Source organism: Lutra lutra, chromosome 3 (genome assembly GCF_902655055.1).
Source record: "Lutra lutra chromosome 3, mLutLut1.2, whole genome shotgun sequence".
Taxonomy (NCBI): domain Eukaryota; kingdom Metazoa; phylum Chordata; class Mammalia; order Carnivora; family Mustelidae; genus Lutra; species Lutra lutra.
In genome coordinates, this window is record NC_062280.1 from 1,653,292 (window position 1) to 1,666,284 (window position 12,993).

At 37.9% G+C, this 12,993-nt stretch overlaps 1 protein-coding gene across 10 annotated transcripts in view; it reads left to right on the top strand.

Moving 5' to 3' along the window:
* GULP1 (GULP PTB domain containing engulfment adaptor 1) overlaps window positions 1–12,993 on the top strand; it is a 263,779-nt gene that overhangs the window by 216,330 nt on the left and 34,456 nt on the right. For all 10 annotated transcript variants that reach the window (XM_047720545.1, XM_047720547.1, XM_047720540.1 and 7 more), the window contains one exon: window positions 4,642–4,779. In XM_047720545.1, coding sequence (XP_047576501.1) covers window positions 4,642–4,779 — 138 coding nt within the window. The remainder of the gene's footprint in view (window positions 1–4,641; window positions 4,780–12,993) is intronic.

Below are 12,993 nucleotides of genomic sequence, written 5' to 3' on the forward strand. Positions count from 1 at the left end.
AATGAAGATGGCGGCCTCCCGGTCTCCGGCCCGGAGGAGCTGAGAGCCCGGGGCCCCACTCCTCAGTGTGACCTCAGAGAACAGCGCCCAATGACTCCCGTCACCCTGGCCTCCGGCCGTGCTCCGAGCTGACCGAGCCTGCGACCGGTTCAAGTCAACCCGAGCTGAGAGTCACTCCTCGGCTCTGTCTCTGCAGCCAGCTTCCCCGTTCTAATACCGGTAAGCTCTGCGACACTCAGACACCCCCGATCCTTCTGCGACCCTGCGGGACCTGAGGCCGCGCTGACCCCGCCTGGGCTTCACCCCAGTTAAGCCTCTGGAGCGATGTCCCTCAGTGGAACAGACTTTTAAAAGTCCTGATTTTGCTCCGTTGCTCCGCCACTCGCCGGGAGCCGGCCCCTCCCCCCGCGGTCTATCTTCCCGTCGATTTTGATTCACTACTCCGCCAGTCCTACCTTTCAGATAGTGGTTGATTTTCTGTTTCTATAATTTTCTGTTTCTATAATATTTTCTGTTTCTATAATATTTCTGTTCTTCTTCTCTTCAATCTCCCGTTGGATTTGTAGGTGTTTGCAATCTTTAGATAAGCTATTTAGCTGATCTCCCGCTACCCGAAGTAGTCTCAGCCTGCTACTTCTCCGCCATCTTGACTCCTCCCCCTAGAAATCTGGAGGCAGGAAATCTTAAGACAACAAGGGCAGTGGTGTCATTTTCCTCTGAGGCCTCTCCTCGGCTGGCTGACGGCTGCCCTGTTGCTCGCCTCTTCACACGGTCGTCTGTGCACATACATCCCTAGTGTCTCTGTCTGCCCAGTTTCCTTTTCTTATTAGGACACCAGTCACATTGGACAAGGGACCATCCTAATGAACTCACTTTAATGCAATCACCGCTTTCAAACCTTATCTTCAAATACAGTCTCATTCTGAGGTATGGGATGGGTAGTAAGGCTTCCGTGTATGAATTTTGGGGGAACATAATTTACCCCATAAGACATCGTGAACTTTTAAAGTTCTTGTATTTAAAAGCCTTTTCCCCTACAAATCCAATGAAAAAAATTTTAAGTATAACCCAGTCTGGCTTCACATTTATTAATATGGATTTGTTATGGACTTCATTGTTTTTACCCCAAATACCTATGTTGAAGCCCTAAGCCCCAATGTGGCTCCTTGGAGGTAGAGCTTTTAAGGTAATTATGGTTACATGCGGTCTTTTTTTTTTTTTTTTTCTTTTTTAAAGATTTTATTTATTTATTTGTCAGAGAGAGCGAGGGAGAGAGAGCGAGCACAGGCAGACAGAATGGCAGGCAGAGGCAGAGGGAGAAGCAGGTTCCCCGACGAGCAAGGAGCCCGATGCGGGACTCGATCCCAGGACGCTGGGATCATGACCTGAGCCGAAGGCAGCTGCTTAACCAACTGAGCCACCCAGGCGTCCCGGTTACATGCGGTCTTAATGAGGCCTTCATCTACCGGAACTGGTGGGGTCCTGATAAAGACATCAGGGATGTGCAAACACAGAGGAGAGGCCATGTGAGGACACAGTGAGAAGGTGACCATTGGCAACATGGAAATACGGCTCAACACGGAGTATAGAGAGAAAGAACTTCGTGTTTACACTGGACAGTTAATAATGACAGATCCCTGGAAGAGCATAAAATATAAAAACTTAATTCTACAAGATGACCAATGCTAATATGTGGTGTGTGTGTGTGTGTGTGTGTGCGCGCGCGTGCGTGTGTGCGTGTGTGTGCACACGTGTGAGAGAAGGAGACAGAGAGGTGGATCATGGGAATGCAAATGGAGCTCAGCGTCATCAGCTGGTGATTCTGAAGTCCTGGTAACAAGTCCCCCGTAATAGTGAGTTGTGCTTTGACAGCTGCCAACCATATCACTCTGTTCTCTAAACGTGGACTGTCAGATGTAACTTCCTCCCCCATCCTAAATCTCATTTATCAAACATCAGTGCAGTGGGATTCAACTCCGTATGATTAACCGATTGAGTTTTGAGCATTATATTTTGCCTTACTCAAATCACTGACACAAAAGCTTTCCCTCCCTGTCCCCAGGTCTCAATTTCCTAGACTTAATAGCTAATTATTAAGAGACCCAATTGCATTTTTCCCTAAAAACATGTAAGTTTTCCCGAGCTTTTAATAGGGAAAAATATCTCTTTTTTCATCCCTACCAAATCAAAGCAATCTTGAAGTTTTAAAATCTTGGGAATATCTTATAAATTCAATAATATTGCATTTGAAGAGAGAGCAACTGACTCATTACCCATATATTACATATGAACATAGAGTACCTGAACTCTTCATCCATACATAGAACGTACCATTTTTTGGATCCACTAAAAGAAAATAACCTAAAAAAGGTTTTACCAGCTCCACTGAGCATCAGGACCCCGAGGAGATTCCTGGGAGTCCTGGTTGCTAGAATCCACTCAGGACTTTCAGGTTCAGAATCTGCTGAAAAGACTTCACATCTATATCATACAAAACAAACCCAGCACCACCCCATGTAACTCTGATACAGCCTGTTCTCAGACACGAGTTTAGGAAGTGCCGTTTGGGGAGACCTACATGAATCAGAACCAGGTCTGCTGTTCTTTCTGCTTCGGTTTATTTTATTTAGTTGTAGTGAAAAAAATATTATGCTCGTTAAATAAATTTATTTACATTAACATGTACATGTATGAGGTAGGAGTTAAAAATTCTTTATTAATCTAACATGGACTTCATAGAAAATAGACCATTTTTCTATGCCCTGTGGTTGAATGAAGAGAGAAGAGAAAAGCCATCTCGGTGGGCTCCAGTCTGTTTCTGTGTGTTTTCCCTTTCTTCTTTTCTCGCTAATCCTTCAAACGAAGATCATGCAGTGGTGGAAAGAGGTGGTGTGAGTGAAATGGGGATTTCCTTATTCTTTGCTCCGACTCCAATAAAATATGGTCAGTGTTAAAGTGTAATTGTGTTTTCACTATGCTTGACTGTGTTCCCAAGTCTGTACAGTCTCATCAAAAATTAGGGCTACATTTAAAATTCACAAAGATTTATCACAATAACAAAAAATTCACAAAAATAATAAAATTACAAGTTTTAGCTTCCTAGTCTTTTGTCGGAAGATAGCTCTGTCAATCTAAACAAAAAGTAACACGATTCCCGACTGGCATTACCAAAGGCTTTCTGTGGCCATACTGGGTGGTAAGTGAACAGAGCCTGTGGATGCTTTACCACCAGCCTATGTGAATGGTGTGTTTTCATGTTACTTGTAGTTTCTCCTACAAGTAGAAAAAAAAAAATCAGTCGTTTTTCTATGTTACATAGTCATGATATTTCCTCTATATTATCATTAACATGATGATACTATTTACAAACTGGTGTGTGCCTGCTGTCAATATTTGGAAGCTGCAGGGTGGCTCAGTATTGTTTGATTGACAGTATTAACACTAAAATAAAAAATATGTCAGCAAAAAAAAGACTGGCCAATCAGAAAAAGTATAGAAGGACAGTCTCAGACAGATATGGCCATTGTCCATCTTAGCACTAACCCCAAGAAAGGGAAGACGTCCTCATCAGATGCTGTGGTGAGTTGAGCCCCTCTTTTTGGCATTGTTCCTTCCTGCTGTCGAAATGGACACATCAAGCTATCCAGCGATGACAGAAATGTTACATTCGTATAGTGCGCTTCCTCATTCTAATTTTCACGCTTGCCTTTGATGACTTACCATTTGGTTTGTATGCAGGGAAAAAATACAGTGCTATAAACAAATTCTCTTAACATCTATTTCTATATCTTATTTGCTCATTTTCAGTCTGATGAGCAGTAATGAGAATCAGAGTGAAAGATCAGATCTCATCAAAGCGGACATACCAAACCCTGAACTTGGACAGATGTTAGAATGTATATATTATATGTCTGTTATATATATATATATATATATATAGATATAGATATAGATATATATATAATATATAAATATATATTAATATGTATTAATAAAATATATTTATATATATAGAATATGTATGTGCATATATGAAAAATATAAAACTGTAACCGTATATATATTTCTGATTAGTAGGGTTGATTCAGTAATTAAGATGCTTGATATGTAGACCTTCCTCATGAGGACATGTAAAATACGATTTGATGTGAAAACTAAGGTTGAAATGGTGGTGTGTTTCATAGGAAATCATGTGCAGAAGAATTTATGTTTTAAACTGTAATGTTACTGAGGAGAAGTAAGGTAAAATGAAAACGTTCTGGTAAAAAAGAGTTCTGCTAATTCTGTAATCTTGTGGAAGCATCTTAATTCTCGGGGCCTTGGTGTTCTTCTAAGTGAAATTTCAGAGTTTAAAGTAGTCTCTCACGGTCCCTTGCAAGCAGAAAGTGCATGCACCTCTGACCCTTCCATATCCTGCTTGTGTTTCTCTAAGTCCCGCTGAGATCCACCGGAGTTTAGTCTGAATCAGGAGGCCCGTCTCCTGCACGTATTTGTTTAAGTTTGGGTGTATGCGATTATAAACCGAACTTCGACAGATGATTGTTTCACTTTTAAAGTCCTGAGTTGTATGTTATGAACACAAGCTGGTATTTCAGAAAGTGGGCAAAAATCTCAACTGTTTATTTCCGTTTGTGTTCGCAGGAAGTCCAACACAATTGCCAGCTTCATAGAATATCATTTTGTGCAGATGACAAAACTGACAAGAGGATATTCACTTTCATATGCAAAGATTCTGAGTCAAATAAACATTTGTGCTATGTATTTGACAGCGAAAAGTGTGTAAGTATGCCAGATGTTTTAGGGTGGTTTGTTCTGTTTTACAAGCCAGGAATTGTCTTGTTTCCGGCATTAGTAAAGTATTTGGAAATGAATAAGGTCTGCAAATATTTAACTACACTAATAGGTTCATCCTGTCATGAGAGTGTGCTTCAGGGTTTCATCCCTAACTGAATTCTCATGTTCATGGGCGCAAGCTTGCATGCAAATTTCTTTCTGTAGAACGTCATGCCTGCTTATGCTATGCATTTATTTCTTTTATCATCATGTATTTGTAATTTTAATCTCAACTGTGACTTAGCAATAGGCACGTGATGCAAAGAGTAATGGTGAGCAGAGTGTTTCTTTTTTTCTAGAATGTGATGGATATGATAAAAATAAATATTTTAAACTCCAGGAAGTAAAATCTGTATGGCTCCTTTAAAAAATCTCCAGTACTTTGAAAAGCTGGTTCTTGATTTTCATTATTCAGAAAACTTAATATAATGAAAGGTAATAGAATTGTATGTGCATGAATGTTGCCTGCATGCGTGTGTGTTAGCTTGCAAATGTAACCTCCCGTTCTCAGCAAGTAAGATCAGTCAGGGAATCAGTCCTAAAGTTAAGTCCTGTAATAGTGCTTTTAATCATCTGGAATCTTCAGAAAACCATACATCTTGATTATAATAAGCATAAGCTAATGTGAATCATAATCTAGTCTGACATCCTATTATAAAACATAAGATACAAATTCCAAACACACATTGCACCCATTAATGACTTAATGAAGGAACAGCATCTAACCTCGGCAACATCACTAGCTTAGACAGGCGAAGGAACTTAATTCACTTATTTTCTTATTTTTCTGCTATCAAAAATAGCAAAGAATTAATGTTATTATCACTCTCACATGATTTATTCCTCTGGTTCCAGTATGTGAGCTTCTTTTTTGTTGTTGTTAATAAAGATTTATTTATTTATTTTACAGAGAGTGCATGAGCTGGGGGTGGGAGGGGGAGCAAGCTGAAAGAGAAGGAGAGGGAGAGAAGAAACTCTGCCATAAGCATGGAGACTGACACAGGGCTTGATCTCGCCACCCTGAGATCCTGACCTGAACCCAGAGCAAGAGTTGGACACTTCACTGACTGAGCCAGCCAGGTGCCCCAGTATGTGAGCTTCTTGAAAGCAAATACCTTTTTATTTGTCCATGCAGCTCCTGCATTAAGTGGACAAAAGATACTCAAGGAATTTTTCCTTATAGAAAAGGACCATATAGAAAAAGTTACAAAAGGTAGAGTAAGTTATTATATGTATCTTTTAAGCTATAATACTCTAAGAATGTAAACTAATGTGCTAAGCTCTTGGCATCATAGTACTTTCTTGAGGAATTGATGATTATGAAACATCTCATCAGAAAAATATGCTCACCCGTATGACGATATTACAGGTATAGTAAAGCCTTTGCTTGTTTGTTGGTTTGCTTATTGTTTTAAGGATTTTATTTATTTGAGAGAGAGTGAGTGAACAAGAGAGGAGGAGTGGGGGAGGGGCAGAAGGAGAAGGGGAAGCAGACTCCCCACTGAGCAGGAAGGCGTGATACGGGGCTCTATCCCAGGACCCTGCGATCATGACCTGAGCTGAAGGCAGATGCTTAACTGACTGAACCATCCAGGTCCCCCATAAGGCATTTTATATAAAGTTCAAGTTGTTTTTGAAATTTATCATATTGAGTGAGTGGGTTATATTAGATATTCCAAGTGTTTCTTTACCATGATCATTTGCAGATGTTTTTCTCTCTGTGGTTGAGAAGATGAAAGTTGATATTTGTTGAATATCTTCTATGTGTAAGATATAATAACCTTTTACCACTTATACCAGGCAGTAAACTCAGTTGTCCTTCTTTCTTGCTTTACACATAGAAATAAATGGCCTTGGGGTCCTTTGAAATACTCATAATTAGAATTCATTATAAATGTTAGCCTTCTTACAGTTGTGTGTCACGTGTTTTTATTTGATCTCCATCCAAATTTATTGGATTATTTAAAACATAAGCTTGCCAGAGTAACTGCGTAGTTATATTATTTCAAAAGTATAAACTCTGTTTCACCCTAATCATAATTGTTTATATTTGATTTCAAGAATTTAAATTCCTTGACCCATTATTCTCTTTGGATATAACATACTAACTTTTTTTTCTTCAGTGTTGAAGATAATTTCTTGGAGCCTAAAGCAGTGGCTCATAACTATTAGTGTATATAATATTCATAAAGAGGGCTCTTTGGTTTTCACTTCAAAAAATAAGTTCATATTGATTGAGGCTTGATCTCAGGAAATCTGTATTTAGCAAGTTCACCGAGTGATTCTGCTACAGGTAGATGGAATTCTGGGCTTTGAAAAGAGGTCCAAGTTACTTCTTCAGCTATAAGTGTGCATGACTTTTGTGAGCTCAAAGAGGCTATGTTTCTTCAAAATTTCATTATATCATTTCACCTCAAGGTTTTATTTGCTCTAATTATAATGACTATATTTACAAAATTGATTTGATATGTATGTTGAACTTTTGACGTGCCATCCTCTTTAATTCTCATTTTAACTAGCTAATCATGGAAGATTAAAACAGGAAAATAAATAATAGCCCAATTGGCAAACCTCTTACCTCTTTACAAAACCAAGGCCAGAGAAGTTGAGTGAGTTTAGCAATTTACAAAGCTGGGTAGTAACAGAGTCAGGATTAAAATGTAAGATCTTAGATTCCCATTGTAACGTTGGTTTCCATCATGCTGTATTACTTTTGTAATTGTGACTGGTTCCAGAGCCCATCCACTCTTATTGGGGCCTTCGTCTTATCTACTCATTGTATCTTTTTTAGTACTTCTGTGAAATTGTTGAATGTTTGAAAGATAGATAAAAACCAATCATAGTATGTCATAAGACTGAAATTCACTACGTTGTAAATAGTTTCATGTTGTATTTGTGAACTCCCTCCCTCCGTGGTGACAGTGAGGATCACATGGGGAACTAGAGTATCCAGTCCTGCCAAGAAGTAATGAAGAGAAGCCAAATGCGGAAGCTGAACCTCTACCCCACCAGGCTGTAATGAGGTAGTGATCTCCATTCCCATTCTCCTACTGGAATGGTATCTGAGTGAGCCACTAAAATACAAAGCTTAAATAATTCTAGAGTCTTATAATATCAAAAATACCCAAGACTTGGTTAAAAGTCACTCATCATATCAAGAAACAGGAATATGTTAAACTAAATGAAAAAAAGATGATCAGTAGATTCCAACACTGAGATGAGAGAGATATTAGAATTACTGAAGATTTTTAACAACCATCATAAAAATGTTTTAAATAAATAATTACAAGCACTCTTGAGACACATTAAAAAGTACAGAATTTTATCAAAGAAATAGAAAATCTAAACAAAGAAAAGAGGCAAAAAAAAAAAAAAACCAAAAGGAGTATTAGAACTGAAAAACTACAATAACCAACTGAAAAACTCAGTATCTGGGCTCAGTGGCAGAATGGAGAGGACAGAGGAAAGAATTAGTGACCTGGAAAAAGGAGAGATTACAAAAATGTCCAATTTAAACAATGCAGAGATAATAGGCATATGCATGCACACACAACACACACACACACACACACACACACAAATAATATAAAAGAAAACAGGACTTCAGGGATCTCTTAGTCTGTAACAATATGGGTGACATTTATGTGTCATCAGAGTCTTAGAAAAAAAGAAGACAGCCTTGAAGAAGCACTTGAAGAAATAATAGCTACAAAGTTCCCAATTTTGATAAAAGGCATAAACCTATAGATCCAATAAATTGAGTTGACTCCAAACAGGATAAACCCAAAACAATTCCATGCCAAGATGTATCACAGTTAAACTTCTGAAAACTAAAGACAAAGAAAAATCTTGAAGATACAGGACATAATCAAGTCTTATAGCAGAAAATTAATCTTAAATACAGTTTATTTCTCTTTAGAAACCATGAAGGCAAAAAGGAAATAGCACAATAGTTTTGAGTGTTGGGGTGGGGTGGGGGGGGGAGAACTGTCCAGAATCCTATATCCAGAAAAAATACATACTTCAGGAATTAAGGAGAAATTGAAAAATTATCAGATGAGAGAAAACTAAGATAATTTGAGTCACTCGACCTATACCAAATAAATGGCTAAAGAAAGTTCTCTAAACAGAAAGGAAACAATAAAAGAAGGAACCTTGGAACATAAGGAAAGATAAAAGAACAGGCTAAGCAACCATGTGGGTAAATCTTTACTTTTCTAAGTTATTATTGAAAATAGAAAATACCAACAGCATTTCTCACAGAACTAGAATTTTCCAACAGTCTTAAAATTTGTTTGGAATCACAAAAGACTCTGAAGAGCCAAAGCAACTTTGAAAAAGAAAAGCAAAACTGGAGACATCACGATTCTGAACTTCAAGTCATATCACAAAGCTATAGTGATAATAACAGCACGGAACTGGCACAAAAATAGACAGATTAATGGAACAGAATAGAAAACCTAGAACTGAGGTGACAATTATATTTTCAACTAATCTTTGACAAAGCAGGAAAGAATATCCAGTGAGAAAAAGATTCTTCAACAAACGGAATGGGGAAACTGGACAGCAGCATGCAGAAACGAAATTGGATCACTTTCTTAGACCATACAGAAATGTACAAAATGCATAAAAGACCTAAATGTGATGAAACCATCAAAACCCTAGAGGAGAACACAGGTTGTAACCTTTGACTTGGGCTATACCAGCTTGTTTCTAGGTATTTCTCTTGAGGCAAGGGAAACAAAAGCAAAATAAACTATTGGGACTTCATCAAAATAATGCACAGCAAAGGAAGCAATCTACAGGGGCGCCTGGGTGGCTCAGTGGGTTAAGCCTCTGCCTTCGGCTTGGGTCATGATCTCAGGGTCCTGGGATCGAGCCTCACATCGGGCTCTCTGCTGAGCAGGGAGCCTGCTTCCTCCCTCTCTCTCTGCCTGCCTCTCTGCCTGCTTCTGATCTCTGTCAAAATAATAAATAAAATCTTTAAAAAAAAAAAGCAATCTATAAAACTAAAAGGCAACCTACAGAATGGAGACGACATTTGCAAATGACATATCTGATAAAGGGTTAGGATCTAAAATATTTTAAAGACCTTATACAACTCAACATCCAAAAAATGAATAATCCAACTAAAACATGGGCAGAACGCATGAATAGGCGTTTTTCCAAAGAAGACATCCAGATGGCCAATAGACATATGAAGAGACACTCAGCATCTTTTCACCAGGGATGAATGAGGGAAATACAAATCAAAACTACAATGAGATATCACCTCACAACTGTCTGAATGACTAAAATCAACAACACAAGAAACAAGTGTTGGCAAGGTTGAAGAGAAAGGGTAACCTTCTTGCACTGTCAGTGGGAATACAAACTGAAAGCAGTATGGAGATTCCTCAAAAAAAATTTTAAAAATAGAACTATCCTATGATCCAGCAATTGTACTACTAGATATTTACCCAAAGAATACAAAAATATTAATTCAGAGGGTTACATGCACCCTGATGTTTGTAGCAGCCTTATCTACAATAGCCAAATTATGGAACTAGCCCAAGTGTCCACTGACCGATGAATGGATAAAGAAGAAATGGTATATGTATATGTGTGTGTGTGTGTGTGTGTGTGTGTGTGTGTGTATGAATATATATGAATATTACACAACCATTAAAAAGAATGAAATCTTGCCATTTGCAATGACATGGACGGAGTTACAGAGTATTATGCTAAGCAAAATCAGTCAGAAAAAAAGAAAAAACCACATGATTTCACTCATATGTGGAATTTAAGAAACAAAATAAATGAGCAAAGGTGAGAAGAGAGAGAGGCAAACCAAAAACAGACTCTTAACTAAGGACAACTAACTGATAGTTACCAGAGGGTGAGGGGAGTCAGGTTTAAAAAAAACAAAAAAAACAAACAAACAAAAAAAACAAAAACTTTCTGATGTGATTCTATATATATATATACATATATATATACGTATATATACGTATATATATATATATGGAATATGTAAGGCGATCATATTATAAATAGAATAGTTGAAGGAACAAAAAACTTTTTTCTGCATCTCACTTGAACTGGAGAAATGACAACACTAGTAGATTGTGATAAATTATATAAATAAAATATGCATCCTAGAGCAATCATTTGAAAAAGCTATACAATGAGATACATTTAAAATGCTATAGGTGAATCAAAATTTTATTATAAAAATATTTCAAAAACTTGCAACAATATAGTAAAAAGAAAATAGAGAAAGAAAACAGGTGGGGAGCGTGAGTAGCTCAGTTGTTAAGCGTCTGCCTTAGGCTCAGGTCATGTTCCCAGGGTCCTGGGATCGAGCCTTGCATCGGGCTCCTTGCTTCTCCCGAAGCCTCTCTCCCGAGCCTGCTTCTCCCTCTCCAACTCGCCCTGCTTGTCTTCCTCTCTTGCTGTGTGTCTCTCCATCAAATAAATAAATAAATAAATAAGGTAAAAAAGAAAACAGGTAACAGGAAAGAAAATAATTTTTTTTAAATATTTTATTTATTTATTTGACAGAGAGAGATCACAAGTAGGCAGAGAAGCAGGCAGAGAGAGAGAGAGGGAAGCAGGCTCCCTGCCAAGCAGAGAGCCCGATGCAGGACTCAATCCCAGGACCCCGAGATCATGACCTGAGCCGAAGGCAGCGGCTTAACCCACTGAGCCACCCAGGCGCCCAGGAAAGAAAAATTTAAATGGCTACTTAAGCTTTAATGTATCAAAATCACATTAAATATAAATGGTCTAAATAAAAGAGGTGGTCAGAGTGGATTAAAAATCCTTATCCACACTTACATTTTCTATAAGAAATTTTTTGCAACTATAGTGATACTGATGATACAGGAAGATTGAAAAGAAGAAAGACTAGAAAATATATTATTATGCAAACATAATTAAAGCAAAAGTATAGTAACATCAGATAAAATAGACTTCAAAATAAAATTACCAGGGACAGAGAGGGCATTATATAAAGAAATAAGGATCATACCACCAAGAGAGCCATCTAAACATGTATAACCAAGCAAAAAGCTATAAAGTAAGTGAAGTAAAAACTGATGGTTCTGAAAAGAAACAGGAAAAATAGAAAATACACAATTATAGTTGAAGAATTTCTTACCAAAATTGATAGAGCAACTAGACAGGAAATGATCAAGAATATAGAATTCAAAAGATTCCACCCCCAAACTACTAGAACTCATACAGCAATTCAGTCATGTGGCAGGATACAAAATCAATGTACAGAAATCAGTTGCTTTCTTATACAATAACAATGAAAACATAGAAAGGGAAATTAGAGAATCAATTCCATTTACTATAGCACCAAGAATCATAAGACACCTGGGAATAAACCTAACCAAAGAGGTAAAAGATCTATGCTTGAGGAACTACAGAACACTCATGAAAGAAGTTGAAGATACAAAAAGATGGAAAAGCATTCCATGCTCATGGATTGGGAGAATAAACATTGTTAAAATGTCTATATCGCCTAGAGCCATCTCTACTTTCAATGCCATCCCAATCAAAATTCCACCAGCATTTTTCAAAGAGCTGGAACAAACAATCCTAAAATTTGTATGGAATGAGAAGAGACCCTGAATTGCTAAGGAAATGCTGAAAAAGAAAAACAAAACTGGGGGCATCATGTTGCCTGATTTCAAGCTTTACTACAAAGCTGTGATCACCAAGACAGCATGGTACTGGTACAAAAGGAGACACATAGACCAATGGAACAGAGCAGAGAGCCCAGATATGGACCTACAACTTTATGGTCAACTAATCTTCAACCAAGCAGGGAAAGATATTCAGTGGAAAAAAGACAGTCTCTTCAATAAATGGTGCTGGGAAAATTGGACAGCTGTGTGTATAAGAATGAAACTCGACCATTCTCTTACACATTACACAAAGATAAATTCGAAATGGATAAAAGACCTCAATGTGAGGCAGGAATCTATCAGAGTCCTAGACAAGAACATAGGCAGTAGCCTCTTCGACATCGGCCATGCAAGTTCTTTCAAGACATGTCTCCAAAGGCAAAGGAAACAAAAGTGAAAATGAACTTTTGGGACTTCATCAAGATCAAAAGCTTCTGCACAGCAAAGGAAATAGTCAACAAAACGAAGAGGCAACCCACAGAAT